Source organism: Alnus glutinosa, chromosome 1 (genome assembly GCF_958979055.1).
Source record: "Alnus glutinosa chromosome 1, dhAlnGlut1.1, whole genome shotgun sequence".
Lineage (NCBI taxonomy): Eukaryota > Viridiplantae > Streptophyta > Magnoliopsida > Fagales > Betulaceae > Alnus > Alnus glutinosa.
In genome coordinates, this window is record NC_084886.1 from 31,983,534 (window position 1) to 32,004,842 (window position 21,309).

General features: G+C 41.9%; 1 protein-coding gene across 1 annotated transcript in view; it reads right to left on the reverse strand.

The window, feature by feature from the left end:
- LOC133878530 (protein ACCUMULATION AND REPLICATION OF CHLOROPLASTS 3, chloroplastic) overlaps nt 1-21,309 on the reverse strand; it is an 88,403-nt gene that overhangs the window by 53,627 nt on the left and 13,467 nt on the right. Inside the window, exons 3-4 of the mRNA XM_062317092.1 lie at nt 15,142-15,206; nt 14,862-14,996 (exon numbers count right to left, since the gene is read on the reverse strand). Of these exons, the coding sequence (XP_062173076.1) occupies nt 14,862-14,996; nt 15,142-15,206 (200 nt within the window). The remainder of the gene's footprint in view (nt 1-14,861; nt 14,997-15,141; nt 15,207-21,309) is intronic.

A 21,309-nucleotide genomic window follows, 5' to 3' on the forward strand; every position in this document is an offset into this window, starting at 1 on the left:
ATAAGAAATAAAGGTTGTAACAAGAGATATACTGTAGTTACTTTAGGAGGGCTAGAGAAGGCAGAGCGGTACATTTGGATCAAAGCTTATTTGCAGAGACTATGCCGGCATTGAGGACAGATATTGTTGGTGAAACCAAGTCTTTGCAGCGCTCCAAGGTGGAGGATCCCTTGAAAGCAATTTCCATGAAGACTGTTGTTAAGCAATCTTCTCTGGTGAGGGGATTCCTTCGAAGGGGGTTTCTCAATCGGTCAGTGCAACCCACTCTCTCACCTAAAGTGTCGGTCGCGTCGCCATCGACTTTTGTTGCTAAGGAAGTTGGGGTGGAAGGGACTCCTTTCCTTTTGGGTGGTTGCGGCACTCCTAATGATGAAAAGGATGAGGATTCTAAGATTAATGGTCTAATCCAATCTCAGAAGTGGCCAGTAGGCTTTGGCCAGGATGGAGAGAGCATAGTGTGGGATCAAGGTAATGAGATTTGGTATGGGGAGGATGGAGAATCCCCTTACCCTTTGGGTGTGTTACATCCCGACATGCCCTTGGATTGAGAGATAGATGGCAACGAGGGCAGGGATCTGTCCTTGGCAATCCTAAATGCCATTGATGAGGAGTTTCATTGGAAAACTATGGATTAAGTGCCAAAAGACCAAAGGTATGAGGGAGCTGTTGAACTTGAAAAGCTCCATTAACTATGGTGATGCAAGCGCACCTTCTCGGCGTTGGAAAGAGAAGGCTCACATGATGTAGTGTTGAGTGCCTCATGCGGGTCTTGGGTTTTAGGGTCTAGCGGGTTTGTTAGTTTTCTTTCTTTTTTTAGGCTGGTTTAGTTGTTCCTGTGTATACTTCTGGTGTACTTAGGGGCGCCTTACGCTTTTTTGATATATTTTTATTACTTATCAAAAAAAAAAAAAACATATGTGGAATCATAGCACATGGCCTTGAAACAAACAAATAAACTAGAAGAGGCTTCTTCACATGATTTACCTCTAGGGAGTACTTCTTAGCAAGAATAAACAAAGCTGGAGAGCTAGGACAATTGAAGATTCATATTGTTAGATAAATTTATAATCCACCAAGGAACAATGGACTATTTAATTCTTGCTTTCGTCATTTTCTTTCTTCTTTTTTCTTTTTTCTTTTTCTTTTTCTCTTTAGGTCAGAACATGAGCTGATATGCAATAGAAACAAAGACAAAGGAAGCTGCTTGCCTACTCTTAATGGTCAAAGCGAACATTTTCATTCCAAATTAAATAATTTGGAATGAAACCTTGTTGTAAAAAAAGGGCAATCAATCAGAATCAATAAAAAGCATCTTTGGTGCTCTTGTTTCTCCTGTATAGCAGCTAGTTCTTCGTGTACAAGGAATTTCCTTTTTCTTCTATAAAATTATTATTACATAAAAAAATAAAAATAAATAAAATTAAAAAAATAAAAAATAAAAAACCCCGAGAAACAGCAACTTGCAATGGGCATAGGTCATGGGGATCTGGAACTATCACAACAGAGTCAATTGTCACAAGGGGGAACGGAAGTTTACTACAATTGTGGGTAGAGTTATCCTTGTACCTGAGAATGTGCGTGATGTGACATAGGTAGCTATGTGATGTGTCATGGTTAGTGTGACCTGTTTGTGGGAAGAGTACTAGGCAGTGGAGAGCTGACATGTAGTATTAACGCACAGCACACTCCTAGTGTGTCACAGCACACTCCTAGTGTGTCTTAGTCACTTAAGACTCCTAGTGAGTGTGTTGATAAGACTCCCGGTTGATCAACATCCTAGTGAGTGTTGATAACACAACCGGCTGATAAGGATTAGATTATCTTGAGGAAGTTTACTTGTAATTAGAATTCTATTTAAGAGTCTGTGTTAGATTAGAATACCAGAAGCTAAAGCTTATCATGTAAACTACATTATCTTGTAAACTCTATGTATACTTCAATATAGGCTCACTAGATGAGCAAGCTAGAAAGCTAAATTATTGTGAGATTCTACATGGTATCAGGAGCCCCTATAGACTAACGTCTTCTTCCTTCTTCTTTTTCCACCATCATCATGACTGAATCCACGGCTTCTTCTGCCACTTCATCACTTACTCATTCTAGTTCCTCTGTGAAACAACCCTCCTCAAATCCTTCTTCCTCAAATGTTGTCTTCACCGTTCCAAATATGAACCACACCTTGAACATCAAACTCTGCAACAGCAACTTTCCCAGCTGGAGAACTCTAAATCTGGCTTTTGTTAAAGCCCAAGATGCTTATGCCTTCCTGGATGGCACTTCTCAAGCTCCAACCCAAACCATCCTGAATACTAGCACTACTCCCGCTGCCCCTGCAACCATGGTAAATTCGGAATACCTTGTCTGGTGTCAACGTAACCAGATGCTGCTCAGCGTGTTGATCTCCACGCTCACCAAACCGCTCGTTGTTCATGTCGTCAGCTATGCAACTTCTCACCATCTTTGGACAACATTCGTCTCCATTTTTGCCTCTCAAGCACGATCTCGTGTTATGCATATCCACTATAGGCTTGCCACGGCCAAGAAAGGTAGCTCTTCTATCACGGAATATTTTCAATCCTTTAAAGCCATGTGTGACAATCTTGCTGTTGCCGGACAACATCTCAATGACTTTGAAAGCATCTCCTACCTTCTTCCTGACCTCGGATAAGAGTATGATCCGTTTGTTTCATCCATCACCACTCAGTTGGACCCTCTCTCCTTAGATGAGATATATGCTCATCTTCTTGCCCATGAGACTAGGATAGAACACAACCTTTCATCCACTGAGCCTTCACTGCCAATGGCTAATCTGTCTACTCAGGCTCCCATGTTTCATGGACGAGGCCGCAACACTTATCAAAGCAGAGGACCCTCCTCCGATGGCCAAGGCAGAGGCACTTACTTCTCACAAGACCCTACTGCACCTTCTCAGCCAATCTGCCAACTCTGTGACGAGATTGGTCACACAACTCCTTGATGTTACCAACGTCCGGATCCTGCACTAGCTGCCCCACCTTCTCCAACATATCCAAATGCTCAAGCCTATTACTCCTCGTCTTCACTTCCTCCTGAAGAAAACTAGTATTTGGATACTAGTGCAACACATCACATGACAAACAATCTCCAGAATTTGAACCTCTCTTCTGAAGAATATTCTAGTCAAGATCAAATTCGCATAGGGAATGGTACAAGTTTGCCTATTTCACATTCTGGTTCTGCTTCTTTGTCACTCTCTCGTAGTCAATTCCTGCTCAAGCAATTACTTCATGTCCCTAACATATGCAAAAATCTTCTTTCAGTTCATCAATTTGCTCTTGATAATTCTATTTTCTTTGAATGTCACTCTTCTCATTTTATTATCAAGGATTGCAAGACCAAGACTCCAATTCACCAAGGCCAGCTTAACAATGGCTTCTATCAACTCTTTCCTTCGCAAGTGCCTTCATCTCCAGCTCAAGCACTCGTTGGTAAGAGGACTACATCACATCGTTGGTACAAACATTTGGAACATCCAGCCCTTCAGATTGTCAACATTGTTCTTTCTAAATTTCAGCTTCCAGTTTCAACCAATAAGGCACAATCACCCTGCACTACCTGTCCTCAAGCCAAGGGTCATCAATTGCCCTTTTCCCATTCTACTACTACTATTTGTAATCCTCTAGACTTGGTTTATTCGGATGTTTGGGGTCCTTCCCCAACTCTTTCAATAAATGGAAATCATTTTTATGTTTCTTTTGTGGATACTTTTAGTAGATTTACTTGGGTGTATCATATTTCTTCTAAATCCGATATTATGCCTATTTTTATCAAGTTTCAAACTATAGTTGAATGTCTACTCAATACCAAAATTAAGAGTGTCCAATCTGATTGGGGTGGCGAATATCGCAACCTCAACAAATATTTTCAATCAATCGGTATTGTTCATCGTGTCTCATGCTCGCACACTCATCAACAAGAAGGATGTGTTGAGCAAACACATCGACATCTCATTGATCCAACCTTAGCCCTCTTAGCTGAAAGTTCTCTTCCCAAGAAATTTTGGGATGAAGCTTGTCTAACCTCTTGCTATTTAATTAATCGGTTGCCAAATCTCTTACTCAAAAATATTTCTCCTTTAGAAAAACTTTTCTCTCAGACTCTTGATTATCATTTCCTCAAGGTTTCTGGCTACGCTTGTTTCCCTAATCTTAGACCTTACAATTCTCACAAATTCTCTCTTCGGTCTAAACCATGTGTTCTTGGGCTATAGCTCCCATAATAAAGGCTGTAAATGTTTTCATCCAGAAACTGATCGTATTTTTATCTCTCGAGATGTGATTTTTCATGAAGAGGTTTTTCCTTTTTCTCACAAAAAACTCCAGCTCAAAATCCTCCCCACCAGATCCTCCCTCCTATAGTTCTGTATCCGTTTCACTTCCATTCTCTACTCCACGTGATCTAGACTCTTATTCTCCAATCACCTTCCCTTCCTCTTCTCCTCCCATCTTGCCTTCCACTTCTCCTTCCTCTCTCCCTCCTACTCCTAGTTCCTCTCCTGCAGAACTGGATGTTAATCTAGCACTGACACCTCCTCATATTCACCCTATTGGGACTCGATCTCAGAATAATGTCCAGAGAATACGGCAGCTCACCGATGGGATTGTTAGATATCCCCTACCTCAGGCCTTACTTGCAAAACCTGCTCTTATTGAGCCTACTTGCTTCTCCAATGCTGTCAAGGTCAGTGAATGGCTCAATGCCATGCAGGTAGAGTTTAATGCTTTACTCAAGAACCAAACTTGGTCTCTTGTTCCTTCTTCGGCAGCCAATAATCTTATTGGCAGCAAATGGGTTTTTAAACTAAAGCAAAAGGTTGATGGCTCTATAGAACATCACAAGACAAGGTTAGTTGCTAAGGGTTTTCACCAACATGCCGATATTGACTATAGTAAGACTTTTAGCCCAATGGTAAAACCAACTACTATTCTAACTGTTTTGCCGGTTGCTTACTCTGCAGGCTGGTCCATGAAGCAAATAGACATTTAGAATACATTTTTACATGGCCTCTTGATTGAAGATGTCTACATGGCACAATCGCTGGGTTTCACTCACTCATCTAATCCTCATCATGTATGCAAGTTACAAAAGGCTATTTACAGCCTGAAACAAGCACCACGAGCCTGGTTTTCTCGTCTCAGTGGGAAGCTTATTCAGCTCGGTTTCATTGGTTCCAAGGCTGATTCCTACTTGTTCATTTATCGTACAACAGTTAAAACTATGTATTTACTCATATATGTTGATGATATTATCATTGTTTCATCAATTCCTGCTGCTATTACTGAGCTTTTACAGCTGCTAAACATTGACTTTGCAGTTAAAGACTTGGGTCCGTTACACTATTTTCTTGGAATTGAAGTTCTACCCGTGAAGGATGGTCTCCTACTCTCTCAACAGAGGTATATTCAGGACTTACTCAACAAAACCAATATGACAGATGTAAAACCGATTACATCTCCAATGGCCTCTTCCTCGGTTTTGTCTACATTCACGGGTGATCCTATGGAAGACCCATCTTTATACCGCAGCACGGTTGGTTCTCTTTAGTACTTATCACTCACGCGTCCAAATTTGGCGTTTGCTGTCAATCGCGTCTGTCAATTCATGCATCGCCCAACAAAACATTGGCAAGCTGTCAAGCAAATCCTTAGATACCTCAAGCATACAATCACTCACGAATTGTTGTTGCACAGGACTTCTTCAACGTATCTTCAAGCCTATTCAGATGTTGATTGGGCAAGATGCCCTGATGATTGACGCTCTACAGGAGCTTATTGTGTTTTCTTTGGCAAAAACTTGATTTCTTGGAGTAGAAAGCAGCCAATTGTTTCCCGGTCTTCCACAGAAGCTGAATACAAGTCAATTGCCAACACTGCCGCTGACTTACTTTGGATTTGCTCTCTTCTCAAAGAACTTGGTGTTACACTTTCTACTCCACCAAATCTTTGGTGTGACAACATTGGTGCCACAACATTGGTGCCACTTGCTTGCCCGTCAATCCAGTCTTCCATGCACGCACCAAACATGTGGCCATTGATTTCCATTTTGTTCGAGAAATTAGTTGCTTCCAAGTTCTTAGAGATTCACTTTGTTTCGAGTTCTGATCAAATTGCATATGTGTTGACCAAGCCTCTTGTTTCCAAACGGTTTCAACTCCTTTCCTCCAAGCTCAACGTCTGCTCACTCCAGCTGAGCTTGCGGGAGGAAATTAACGCACAGCACACTCCTAGTGTGTCTCAGTCATTTAAGACTCCTAGTGAGTGTGTTGATAAGACTCCCGGTTGATCAACATCCTAGTGAGTGTTGATAACACAACCGGCTAATAAGGATTAGATTATCTTGAGGAGGTTTACTTGTAATTAGAATTCTATTTAAGAGTTGGTGTTAGATTAGAATACTAGAAGCTGAAGCCTATCATGTAAACTACATCATCTTGTAAACTCTATATATACTCCAATATACACTCACTAGATGAGCAAGCTAGAAAGCCAAATTATTGTGAGATTCTACATGCAGTTGCCGCGACTCGAGCAAGAAGGGTCTCTGAAGGTGTTGGATAGTGTATTTCGGTTATGGGTTGTGTCTATTGTGTGGGGAAGTGTATTGGTCTAATGTTTCTTGTAAGTGTGTGTGCAGAGTGTTGCATGATCTGTGTGGAGTATTGTATGTGACTTGGAAAGAGATGGTATTGGGGAGAACTATGTCTTGATCATGGAAATGAAGACAAAACTGATTGATATGTTGGTGTATTTGGAATACACTAAACTAGCCTCCTGTGAGTTATTATTCATTTTTTGATAAGTAAATAAAACTTTATATAAAGAATAAAAGCGTAAGGCGCCCCTCTAAGTACACTAGAAGTATACACAAGGAAACGCCTAAGAAGGCAAAGAAAAACGAACAAGAAAATCAGAAAAGCTAATAGACACAGGTGACAAAAAAGCCTCCGTCCAAAGATACAACAAATGTAAAAACGATGCAACAATATTCTCCATGGAATTCTCCAAGTCTTCAAAACACCTAAGATTTCTCTCCTTCCAAACACACCAAAGAATGCATATAGGCACCATCTTCCAAACTGCAGCACTCCTTGACCTACCCGCCTTCCACCAACAAGAAAATAAATCGACAACTCTCCTAGGCATAACCCAAGACATACCAAACCGAGAAAAGACATGATTCCACAAAGTAGAAGCCACATCACAATGAAGAAGAAGGTGGTCCACAGTTTCCCCGTCTCTTTTGCACAAGTAGCATCTATCCACAATGATGATCTTTCGCTTCCTGAGATTATTCGCTGTAAGAATCTTACTAAGGGCTGCCGACCACGCAAAGAACGCCACCCTCGAAGGAGCCTGAGTCCTCCACACACTCTTCACGTGTGATAATAGCAGTGACTCTTAATCCTGGGAGGACTATGAACTTAAGCATAAAGTGTAAGTTGCTTTAATGTACCTAGGAGTCAAAACCTCAATACGTTGGGTAATTGCATTTAGCGTTGTAACAAGACGAACCTTCAAGGTGGAATCTATAATCTCTATTGAGACAAGAATATCCCCTTGAAATATTATTGCCTCTAATGGGAATTGATTATTTAAGTCTCAAGACTCAGCATTTTACTATATCAGTAGTTTCCATCTTCAATAGGTGGTACTTCGGAAGATCTTGACATTGGATAATTTGAGGAAGAGGAACATCATAATAGTGAATTAGTGTTGTATGTGCATGAGAAGTGAGGGGAGTCTACAGATCATCTTCTTCTTCATTGTAAAGTGGCAAGAGAATTATGGGTTTCGATTTTTCATCTTTTTGGTTTTTTGGTTTACAATGGGCTGCCTAGAAAGGTAATTGAGTTGTTGGCAAATTAGAGAGGTTAGATGGGAAGCTGTAACATCTTAGAAGTTTGGAGGATGGGAAATGAATTATTAAGAGATTACAATCAGAATAATAGAAATAAATAAGAGAATAAAATCATGGCAAATAGGTAGTCTCCATCTTCAAAAGGCGGCACTTGGGAGATCTTGACATTGGATAATCTAAGGAAGAGGAACATCATAGTGGTGGGTTAGGGTTGTATTTACATGAGAAGTTGGGGGAGTCTATAGATAATCTTCTTCTTCATTGTAAAGTGGCAAGAGAATTTTATAGAATTCAATTTTCCATCTTTGTGATACCTTTAAGCCCTTAGGTATATGAACTTGGAATTTCTTTTGTTTTAATCTTGTCTATCTACACTTCAGTTTCATCCTTTTCCCAGTCTTTGTAGGCCTTTCTTGAGTTGCTCAGGAAGCCGCTGGAGGTTTGTCTGCTGGTTTCTACCGGAGTTGGTAGGCGCTCCTTCCTTCTAGTGATTCGGGTCTATTGTCTCTCATCTATGGTGGTTCTTGGGGGGGGGGGGGGGGGGGGGGGGGGTCTATTTAGCTAAGATCCCCTATTCTGACGACGATGTGAGCGACGCGTGTAGGTGCATCAGGAGCGTCCACCTCGGAGGTGGTTGCGGGTGGTGGTGGACCTAGTGGTTTGTATGCGAGGGTATGGAGTGGCGTTTCTTCGTCGAGGTGAAATCCTTTCTCTTCTCAGTGAAGGAAGATGTGGCGGTGGTGCGGTTGGAAGAGAGAAGGAAGGGTTTTGCCGGCGTCTTTGGGTCTTCCATGTGCAGTCTAGTTGGTTGCAATGGCGGTGGCAGCGTTGCGCAACATTGGGATGAAGGATTTCATCAAATCCTTCCGAGAGGTTCAGCAAGTCTTGATCATTCGATGAGGTGAGAACAAGGCCGGCCGTTTCTTGGAACTGGTGGTGTATGCTGAGGGGGGTCGGCATGGGCTTATCACATTGCTGGAGGGTCGTGACGAGAGAGGTTGGGCTCAATTTACAGGAGAGTTGAGTAAGGTGGTGGTGGTGGCTTTTCTTGAAGCCATGGCTGCTCCCCCTCTTTCTTCTTCTTCTTCTGTCTTTCCTGAGTCAGGGAAGAAGTTCGGTTCGAAGTTTCCTTCATACGCGGCAACACTGCAAGCGGAGGCTTCTACAGCTATGCCTCTTGGTCCACTGGGTATTGAGTAGGCTTTTGATGGAGATCTGTGGGGTAACTTTTTCGAATCACAGTTGGGGTCCAATTCTCGAGGGATGGAGAAGTGTGCTGTTGGAGTTTCAAGGTCTGGTGAGAAGCTCTTTGATCTAGGTTTGCAGCGCTTTTGTTTTAATGCTGAATCTGAAGGAGTTGGATGTAACATGGGAAAGGAGAAGAAGCTTTCTCCCTTTTGGGCGAGAAGGGCGAATGCTGAAGTGGAGGGAGCTGTGCAGCGATTTCTTGCGGGGCTTTTGGAGTTGGGCTTTTCGTGTGGTAGGCTCTCCCGAAAACGTAGGTCCTACTTTGGTAGGCATTCAAGGTGCTCTTTTCAGCTTAAGCCCAAGAGCAGGTTCCTCTTTAAGCCCAACAAGCCATTTTCTGAGGTGGTTTTGATGGGTCGAGGTTTTAAGGGTCCGGAGCCCTAGCCCAATGTTGGAAGTTCGCTTGTGTTGCAAACTAAGTCTCAACGTGTTCCTTTGGAGATGGTTTTGAGTCAGGTGATTCATTCCCGATCTCAAAAGAATGTCAATGGCTCAGCATCTTCTGAGGCGGCTGAGCAAGGTGATAGACTCTGTTTCTCTGTCCCTGTGATGTCAGAGTCCGGGACGCCTATTTACCCGTTGAAATCTAAGAAGTTGTTGAGGTTTTTTTTTTTTTACAAGAAGAAGTTGAGGTATTCTCGGAAGCTGAAAGGTGCGAAGATGAAAGAGAACTTGATTGCCGAGGCTGTGGTGGCAATCAACGTCCCTCCTTCATCTCTGGGTCCTCGGTCTTCTCTGGCGCCTGCGCCTTTTCGTGATGAGGTCTATAAGCCTCTTCTTCGGCGTGGCTTCCTTCTCCCGAGTGGTGTGGTCATTCCTTCGACTAAAGTGGGTGGGTCTTCTCTCCCGTCGTCCCAGTCTGTGGGTGAGAAGATGTTGGGCGTTGGTGCCCTGTCGATGCTTGTGGTCTCTCCAATGTTTGGGTGCCCTCCTCTATTGTCGTCTTCCTCAGAGGTGGGTGAACCTTCGAGGGGAGGTGATTTTGAAGGGGTCAGTGATTTATGTTTTCACACGCTGGGGGTTCTCCCACGAAGGAAATGCAAAGGGCTTTTAGGACTTAATGTCTAAACTTGATGAAGAGCAACTTCAAGAGTTTTCAGTCTTCATGGCTAAGTTTAAAGGGAGTAGAGAGGTGAAGAACTTAGAGTTGTCGATTAATTATAATGTTAGAGGTTTTGGTTCTAGCCGGGGAAAGGCAAGAGAGCCCTTGCTGTGATGTATTGTTCTCTAGGTTTTGTGGGCTGGTTCCTATTAGGGTGCTTAGGTTTCCTCCTCCTTTTGGGTTTTGCGGGTTCTGTTTTCTTTCTTTATTCTTTCTTTTTCTGTTTTGGTGTCCTTTTTGTATCCTTCGTGTATGCTTAGAGACGCCTTTACACTTTGTATAAAATTTCTTTGGTTACTTATCAAAAAAAAATAAAAAAAAATCTGTCTTTTTAGTATAGAATGGGTCATGCCTAGAAAGGTAATTGAGTTGTTGGCAAGTTAGAGAGGTTAGATGGGAAGCCGTAACATCTTAGAAGTAAGGGTGTAAACCCGGAGCGGGCTCCCGGTTATTGCCCAATAACCAGGAACTGACTCCAGGGTCCCCGGTTACTGAATTTCAGTAACCGAAACCAGAATTGAGGACCCCGGTTAACCGGTTTTTACCCGGTTATCCAGGTGGAAACCGGTTATCCGGACCAGGTAAAAAAAACCATAAAAAAATCAAAAATAAAAAAATCAAACAGCAACAAAAATTCTAATTCCATTCATTTCCCACATTTTCTCACCAACCTAACAGAAAAGAAACAACAAAAGCAAGAAAAAGCGTATAAAGCAAAGCATAGAAAGTTACAGACCAGGCGGATCGGAGGGACCAAATTTTTTTTTTTTTTTTATAAGTAATTGCAATTTATAAAAAAAGCGCAGAGAGGCGCAACCCTTATACACGGGAAGTATACAAGAGAACCCCTAAAAGAGACGAACAGAGAATAATTTTAAAAAATCTATATAAGTGAACATTCAAGCTATGATGGGACGCTATCCAAATATAACGTATTGAGCAACCACTTCCATAGGTCCACCATATATGTCTCTACATCTTCAAAGAGCCGCGCATTCCACTCCCTCCAAATACACCACAATAAGCACAGAGGAGCTAACCACCAAGCTTCTTTAGCACGACCACACTCAATCGCCGCCCCCCAACTATTCAACAACTCCAACACCGTTCGTGGCATAACCCACTCTACCCCAAATAAAATAAGAATGTAGCTCCAAAGATCCCGGGCGATTTCGCAGTGAAGCAGCAAATGATCAATAGACTCCCCACTCTTCTTATACAAACAACACCACTCAATCACTATAACATTCCTCTTACACAAGTTATCATGCGTTAATATTTTGCCCAATGCTACTAACCATACGAAGAAAGCCACCATTGTTGGAGCCTTAACACGCCATATATTCTTCCAGGGAAAAGATGGAAAAGATGGGCCATCTTTCCTAATAAGCTCTTCATAGAAGGATCTCACCTCAAATAAACCTTTTTTAGAGGGATTCCACACTAACCTGTCATCCTTTCCATGTCGAGCCGAAATGGAGTACAGTCGATCGAAGAAAGAAAAGACCATATCCATCTCCCAATCCTGGATTTGTCACGTAAAAAGAACATTCCACTAAATAACACCATTATGAACAGCCAAATTATCCACCACCATTGCATCTTTGTTCCTCACTATACTAAAAAGAGCTGGAAAGCATTGTTTCAAGGATCTATCCCCACACCACCAATCATGCCAAAAACTAATATGTGATCCATTCCCCACTTCAAAACGAACAAAATTGCGAAACTTCTCCTACCCCCTCCTAATATGTTTCCAAACACCCACTCCAAAAGAACCCGACACCTCTTTCGAGCACCACCCACCCTTTAGACTCTCAAATTTGGCATCAATCACCAATCGTCATAAAGCCTCTCTCTCCCTACCATATCTCCACAACCACTTACCCAGGAGTGCTCGATTGAACTGGATGAAATTGTGAACTCCCAACCCACCTGCATACAAAGGAGTACAAATCTTGTTCCAATTCACTAGATGAAATTTGGCCTCATCCCCAATGCCACCCCAAAGAAAATCCTTTTGAATTTTATCAAGACGATTAGCCACCCTCATTGGAATAGGAAACAATGATAAGTAATACGTAGGAATATTGGAGAGCGTACTATTAATAAGAGTCAACCGGGCACCCTTCGACAAATACATTCGCTTCCATCCCGCCAACCTCCTTTTCATTTTCTTAATAACACCATTCCAAATAGAAGTGGATTTGTAAGAGGCACCCAAAGGCAAACCCAAGTATGTCATAGGCAAAGATGCAACCCGACATCCAAGAAGATTAGCCAACCCTTCGACATCCTCTGCTTCACCAATAGGAACAATTTCTGATTTTCCTAAGTTAATTCTCAAACCAGAAGCTGCCTCAAAGCATAAGAAGATACATCTCAGATGTCGAATTTGTTCTTCTTGAGCACCACAAAAGATCAATGTGTCATCAACAAACAATAGGTGATTCACAACAAAGGCCTCGGAATCCCTGGAACCCACTAAAACCCTGTCAAATTACCTTGATCCAATGCAGCTGTCAGCATCCGACTCAAAGCCTCCATAACCACCACAAACAACAAAGGAGAAAGAGGATCTCCTTGTCGCAAACCACGAGAACTACTAAAAAAACCCGACGGAATTCCATTTACAAGAATAGAAAATCTCACCGTAGAAATACAAAAACGTATCCAATCCCTCCATTTTTCCCCCAAACCACATCGCTGTTAAAAACAGAAACTACTACAAGTGAGTGCTCGTGAGAGAGAGAGAAAGAGGGACCTTCAGTCTCTAGGGAGAAAGACGACCTTGCTGTACTTGTCGAAGAGAGGCAAGAGATCATCTGTGGTGGTTCCTAGAAAAAGAACAAAAGCAAGCATTAGGGGATTGAGAGAGAAAGGGGGAGGGGAAGATTGAAAATTAATGAGGACGAAAAGGGTAAATACAGAAAGCGATGTTGAGGACGAGGAGGGAGTAGGTGTCTCTGATGTCTGGAGGGCTAGATCTCCCAAAGTGCGACATCTCACCGCTGCAAGTGCGAGTGAGTGAGAGAGAGCGAGCGAGAGGAGAAGTGGTGGACTATGCTAGGCGGCTAGGGTTTCGAATTTGAGTCTTTGAGATACAAAATTAGCAGTGGGCTATGGGTCTCTAGACCCTTCTTCACAAAAGAAATGCTGAGAGGGCAGTGGGCTGTGTGCATAGTATTGGACCGTGCAAATCCCAAAGAAAAGCCCATGTCCATGCCCAATATATATATAGGCCCATAATAATACATATATTATATATACACACACCCGGAGCCGGTTACCCGGTTATAACCAGGTGTTTTGAAACCAAATACCTGGCTCCGGGTACCTGGTTACCCGTTTATAAATAACCAGCTAACAAACCGGTTTCCCGGTTACCCGGAGTCGGTTATTGCCCTGAGTCGATTTCCCTGCTGGTTATAACTAGTCCGAATTTACACCACTACTTAGAAGTTTGGAGGATGGCACATTTGTGCTTAATGTGGTGCATTTGGAGAGAGCGAAATGCTAGGAGTTTTGAAGATCCTGAGATTTCGATGGTCGAACTAAAGAACATTATGATTAAATCCCTTTATATATGGACAGCAATGTACAATAACCCACATTTTTCTAGATTTTCTGAATTTTTGGATTTTTGTTCTTTTTCTCCTTTTTAAAAGTCTCTGAACGATCATGAAGCATCAACATCCAAAGCAAATGTTGACAACAAGGGCAAAGGCAAAGCCCGAGTGAGTAGGCAGCGCCTACGGAGAGGGTGCTCGTAGATCAGGCAAAGCTCAAAGTTGGACCGGGAATCAATATTTACATAAAAGAATTTGTGGACCAAGCAAGGGCAGATGCAGGCAATTAATGATCTTACAGGTTTTCTGAATTTTTGGATTTTTGTTCTTTTTCTCCTTTTTAAAAGTCTCTTTTGTATACTTCCTATATACTTGAGTTGCGCCACTCTACGCTTTCTAATAAGATTGATTTACTTATTAAAAAAAAAAAAAAAAAAAAAAAAAAAGACCGCATACTCTTTATTACTAATTTTTTTTTTTTTTTTGGGTATGAAAAGTTCTAGTCCTTTCACATTTGCACTGACCTTCTCTCTTCACACACCCCCCCCCCCCCCCCCCGAAAAAAAAAAATAAATAAATAAAAATAAATAAATAAAAAAAAATCCCTGAGGCCTTTAGTGAAAACACCTCAAACTTTCAGCCACAACTCATTCTATTTCCAATATGTATGTGACCAGTTGCGAATGTAATAGCCATGTGGAACTTCCCCATTAAACTAGGGAACTGTTTCAAGCGAATCAGCACCCTTCTTTTGGGTTGGTGAACATACTGTAATTATATATTTCATATATAATTACATGAAATATATAATTACTTATCAAAAAAATATTTCAACAAACAGAAAACCATATTAAACATTCTGAAATATACCAGCACAACTTCCAAACAACTTAAAAGATTGAGACTGCACTATACTAAATCTTGCACACAAGAAAAATATAAGACAAAAAGAATGACGTTTATGAATGATTACCATATAATCTGAATTATTATTAGCTTTTTATATAAAGGAACATGTAATGTCATGGTTCCCAAGCACATTCTACCTCCTCTTGGCGCCTCTGTCCTTCGAAGCTAAAAGGCTTCAAAATAACCACAATGGTAAATCCATTTGCAGACTTTATTGTTCGAAGAATATCAACTGCTGCAATGTGATCCAAGCCATATCCTGCACTAGCCACCTAGAGAAGACAAAATAAGCAGGGAAGTATTCATTGTAATTATTTTATAGAGCTGATCGTTATTTTTTAATGAAAAGTAGACACAGAAAAAATAAAAAATATATAGCCTCTATATACAAGAGAAATAGGTAAGGAATGTACAAACAAGGATAATAGCTTTTGGACAAAATTTTATGGATAGTGGAGCTTCAAGAATCCTTGGAGTATGATCTGCAAAAGTAATCCAGAGGAGCAATAGATAAGATGAAGTGATGAATATGACATTCAAGAAGCCAAGAAGCCAAAGCAATTTTCATTAATAGGTCCTGCCATAGGTTCTACAAGCTTAAGGAATACTTTTTGTTGAGTTTGGTTAAATTAATTGACTTCTAGCATCCTTAAATTTCTTTGGAAAAAAAAAAAAAAAAAAAAAGGAGAAAGAAAGAAAAGAGCGTGAGATCTGAAATTCTATTTTTGGAGTATGATCGATAGGAGTTTCAGTTATGTCAAACTGTTTCATGATTTTGCTTCTACATAAGCAGTTCTAGCAAAGACAATTTGAGAGCTTTGATCGGTGAAATTTCCAGAACATTTGGCTCTCTTTTTATGGTGACTCTCCACCAGTTTAGGGAGTGTAATACTAGTAGGACAAGGGAGTCTCCCTATCTATAAATACATGGTCAATGTCTTCAAAGAAGTAGAGATTTGATTAAGGGATATTGATTGAGTGTTTTGAGTATCGAGGCATGTAAGCCTTAGTGTGTGCTTCTCTTTTCTCTGTGCACTGTTACTGTTCAGAGTCCATGAACAGCCCTTTGAACTTCTCGTCCTGTAGATTATTTCTCTTAAAAGTTGACGATTATTTCTCTTAAACATCACTTGTGCAATAGAAACAAGACTCTTTGCGCTAGCGGTGGAGAGTTGGTCCTCCTTAGATCTTCTTTTCTCATGGAGAGCTGATTTCAGGTGAGCCTTGAGATGGAAAGGAGGTTCTTAGTGGAGTCGAAATCTTTTGTGCTCTCGGTCTTGGATGGGGCGTCGGTGTTGCAGGTGGAAGAAAAGAGGAAAGGCTTCTTCGGTGAGGTCCTCCTAAGCAACCAATGCACCGTTTGGCTAGCGTCAACGATGGAGGTTCTTTTGGGTTTCCCTAGAGATAAAGAATTGTCAAATCTTTCAGGGAAGGGACAAAGGTTCTAATCGTACGTAGAGGTGGGAACAAAGATGGCCGGTTTTTAGAGGCGGCAGCTTATGGGATGGGCAGACGGAGAGAGATTCTACTAATCCCTGAGGGTCGTGGAGGGTGGGGCTGGCACAAATTTGCCGGTGAGCTAAGAAAGGCAAAAGACCTCCTTTTTGCTACGGTGGGGTGTGGGTGTGGGTCTTTCTTTTCGGCGGAGAAGAAGGGTGGGAAGGAGGAGGGGCCAGGGCTGGGAATGGTTTTGAATAGGACAGAGCCTTCATTTGCGGAGGTGGTGAAGTCGGACTCGTGCCCTGATGCGACAGTGATGCCCATCGTGGGTGGTGTTCCATCATCGTTCGCGGAGGTGGTGCGGTTGGAGCCATTACGTCATACCAGGTTGTGGGCTCCATTGGCGGAGCAGTGTGCTATTGATATCCTTCCAGCGGTGAGGTCTATAAACTGTGAGGTTGTGAGATCGGTGGTGGATTGCTCTGTGTTGGAGATACCTTCACTTAATCCGATGGTCAAGGAGAAGCTGATGCGTCCGTTGGGTAAGAAGAATCTCGAAGTTGGTCTCTTTGTTCGAGGCTCGGCAGGCTCTGCAAAGATGACAAATTCGCATTTGAATTTGCGTACGTGGAGTAAGTTACTCGTCAGGTTCAACTTAGTTGTGGGCCGGGTTGTTGGGAAGTTGTTAGGTCCATTTGTTGGGTTCAGTCTGGGCCATAAGATTAAAGGATTTCGTTTGGGCCGATTAAAGAGAGGATGGAGGTCTCTGAGGTTACAAGTTGTGTGTCGAACCCTGAAGTGGGTCTCGTTTTTGGGAAGTTTTTCAACGTCCGACGATTGCCCATGGGAGTTCTCATCGGCCGAAGACGACTTCAATCTATTTCTGGGGTGGATCTAGGTCTGTCGACTTCTAGGGGTGGGTGTGTTTCTGATCCTGCGGTTGATTCCGCCAAGTTGTCTGCATCTTCATGACTCATCTTTCCCCCGTTGCTGACACCAAAGATGTTATCTTCGGTGTCACTAGATGCTCCTCCAGCTCCGAAGACTTCTTTTTCTATGCCGCCGATATCTAAGTCATTGCAGAAATACTACCGAAAGGCAAGGGAAGGTCAATCAATGCAGTTGGATTGAACTACCATTTCCATACCAAAACCCCCCTTCTGTCAGTCAAATTCGTAAAAAGACTCAAATACCCTAACTCAAGTTTCAAATTTACATATAATACCTTAAAATTAAGCAATTAAAAAAAAATGGAAAAGGAAAAGAGAGGGTGGCTGCTGGTGGCAGAGGGGGTGGCCCAATCCAAGCCTGGGTGGCCAGTGAGCCACCCCCCAAAGGTGGCCGGCAGGTGGCTACTAGTCTATTTTTCCTCTTTTTTTTTCCTTTTTTTTTAATTAAATTATTGTTTGAGGGTATTTTGTCTTTAAACAAAAAAAATTTTGATAAGTAATTGCAACTTAATTCATTGAAAGCGCAGAGGGGCACAACCCTTATACACAGGAAGTATACAAGAAAGCCCCTAAATGGGACGAGAAGATAATAGATTTAAAAATTCTACATAAAAAAAAAAAAAAAAAAAAAAAAAAAAAAAAAAACTATTCAATCAATGATGGGACGCTATCCAAAGATATAACATATTAAGCAAGCGCTTCCATAGTTTCACCATAGATGTCTCTACATCTTCAAAGAGTCGCGCATTCCGCTCCCGCCAAATACACCATAATAAGCACAATGGAGCTAACCGCCAAGCTTCTTTAGCACGACCATACCCAACCGACACGCCCCAACTAGTCAACAACTCCAACACTGTTTGTGGCATAACCCACTCTATCCCAAATAAACTGAAAATGTAACTCCAAAGATCACGGGCGACTTCACAGTGAAGCAATAGATGATCCATAGACTCCCCATTCTTCTTACACATACAACACCACTCAATCACTACAACATTCCTCTTACGCAAGTTATCATGTGTTAAAATTTTACCCAAAGCTGTTGACCATAAAAAGAAAGCCACCCTTATCGGAGCCGTAACACGCCAAATACTCTTCCACGGAAATGATGGGCCATTTTTGCTAATAAGCACTTCATAATAGGATTTCACCTCAAATAAACCCCTTTTAGAGGGGTTCCAAACTAACTTGTTGCCCTCTCCATGTCGAACCAAAGAGGAGTAAAGCCGCTCAAAAAAAGAAAGAATCATCTCCATCTCTCAATCCTGGATTTGCCTCATAAAAAGAACATTCCATTGAATATCTCCATTATGAACGACCAAGTTATCCACCACCGTCGCATCTTTATTCCCCACAATACTAAATAGAACTGGAAAGCACTGCTTCAAAGATTTATCTCCACACCACCAATCATGCCAGAAACTAATATGTGACCCATCCCCCACCTCAAAACGAACAAAATTACAAAACTTTTCCCACCCCCTCCTAATATGTTTCCAAACACCCACTCCAAAGGAACCCAACACCTCTTTTGAACACCAACCACCCTTAAGGCTCTCAAATTTTGCGTCAATCACCAATCGCCATAAAGCCTCTCTCTCCCTACCATATCTCCACAACCATTTGCCCAGAAGTGCTCGATTAAACTGGATGAAATTATGAACTCCCAACCCACCTGAATGCAATGGAACACAAATCCTATTCCATTTCACTAAATGAAATTTGGCCTCATCCCCAATACCACGCCAAAGAAAAGCCTTTTGAATATTATCAAGACGATTAGCCACCCTCACTGGAATAGGAAACAACGACAAGAGATAAGTAGGAAGGTTGGAAAGCGTACTTTTAAGAAGAGTCAGCCGCCCACCCTTAACAAATACATACGCTTCCATCCAGCCAACCTCCTTTCCAATTTCTCAATAACACCATTCCAAATAGACATGGACTTGTAAGAAGCACCCAATGGCAAACCCAAGTATGTCATAGGCAAAGAAGCGACCTGACATCCAAGTAAATGAGCCAACCCTTCGACATCCTCTACCACACCAATAGGAACAATTTCTGATTCTCCTAAGTTAATCCATAAACCCTAAGCTGCCTCAAAGCAAAGGAAAATACACCTCAGATGTCGAATTTGTTCGTCTTGCGCACCACAAAAAATCAACGTGTCATCAGCAAACATTAAATGGTTCACAACTAAGGCTTCAGACTCCCTAGAACCCACTGAAAACCCAGTCAAATTGCCTTGATCCAATGCGGCACTCAGCATCGGGCTCAAAGCCTCCATAACCACCACAAACAAAAAAGGAGAAAGAGAATCTCCTTGTCGCAAACCACTAGAGCTATTGAAGAAGCCCAACAGGGTTCCATTCACAAGAATAGAAAATCTCATTGTAGAAATACAAAAACGAATCCAAGCCCTCCATTTTTCCCCAAAACCACAACAATGCAGCAAATATAGCAAGAAATCCCAATTTACATGATCATATGCCTTCTCCAGATCCAACTCACACAGCAGCCCAAGGTCCCCTGATCGAATTTGACTATCCACACATTCATTGGCAATAAGCACTAAATCCAAGATTTGTCAACCACCTATAAACGCATTCTGAGTGTTGGAGATAATCTTGCCCAAAACTGATTTAAACCAGTTCGCGAGGACCTTGGAAATAATCTTGTATATCCCCCCTACAAAACTAATAGGGCGAAAATCTCTCACATCCATGGCACCAGTCTTCTTTGGAATCAGAGAGACAAAAGTAGCATTAAAGCTCTTCTCAAACTTGCCTCAAGTGTGAAATTCTACAAAAGCATCCACAATGTCAGTTTTTAAAATATCCCAACACTTCTAAAAGAAAGCCATAGTGAAGCCATCAGGACCCGGCGCCTTATCTCCATTCAAATCCCTGATCACATCCCACACCTCCTTCTCCTCAAACGCTCTTTCTAGCCAAATGCTCTCCTCCGCATCAATGGATAAGAAAGATAGGCCCTCCACCCTAGACCACCAAGAACAATTCTCAAAGTACAGATTGTTGTAATATTGGACTATATGCTCCTTAATCTCCACAGAATTCCTGGAAATTGCACCATTTATAGTCAAAGAGTCCACTTGGTTGAATTTACGATGTGAGTTGGTCACCCTGTGAAAAAATTGTGTTCTTGTCCCCCTCCCTCAACCACAAAGCTCTAGATTTCTAACTCCACTTCATTTCCTCAAAAAGAAGAGTCTTCTCCAACTCTCTAGACATATCAACCTTTCGAACCTTTTCATCCTCCTCTAGGCAACGACATTCTTCAACTAAATCCTTCTCTCGAATACCCTTCAATAATTCTTTCTTCTTCTTCCCTATATCACCAAACACTTATTCATTCCATTTCTTCAAATCTGTCTTCAAAGCCTTCAATTTATTAGCCAAAATGAAACTTGGCAAACCCGAAAACTCATAAGACAACCACCACTTTTTAACCTGCTCAACAAAACCCTCATATTTCAACCAAATGTTCTCAAATTTAAAATACATGTTTCCCCCTCTTGGTGCCCACAATCCAATAACAAAGGAAAGTGATCAGAAAGAAGTCTTGGCAATCTCCCCTGTGTCACTTCAGGAAAGCTTTCCACCCACTTTGGAGAAACTAAGAACCTATCAATTCTAGACCATATTTGATCTTCCTAATTATTAGACCAAGTAAACTGGCCATCTTCAAGTGGTAGATCCACCAAATTTTGCGTGAAGATGAAGTCTGAAAATTCTTCCATAGCTGCGGAGAAGCCGGCACCACTAGACCTTTCACTAGGAAAACGAACCACATTAAAATCTCCCCCAATACACCAAGGCATCTCCCACCAACTCATCAATTCAGCTAACTCAACCCACAAATCCCTCCTATCCCTGTCATCATTCGGGCCATAAAACCCCCCAAACGCCCATATTGCATTATCATCAGTGTTACACAAAAAACAAGCAACGGTATATCTACCAACACAATCCTCCACTTTCTCCACCACCCTTCTATCCCACATTAACAAAACCCCACCCAACGCTCCATTCGCTCCCATATAGCACCTCCCTTGAAATAACTGTCATCTTTGTTTCCACCAAGCAAACAATATCCGCTTTCCACTCCTTAAGAAGCCTTGTAATCTCTAATCTTTTCTCAATCGCATTAAGCCCTCTAACGTTTCACAGTA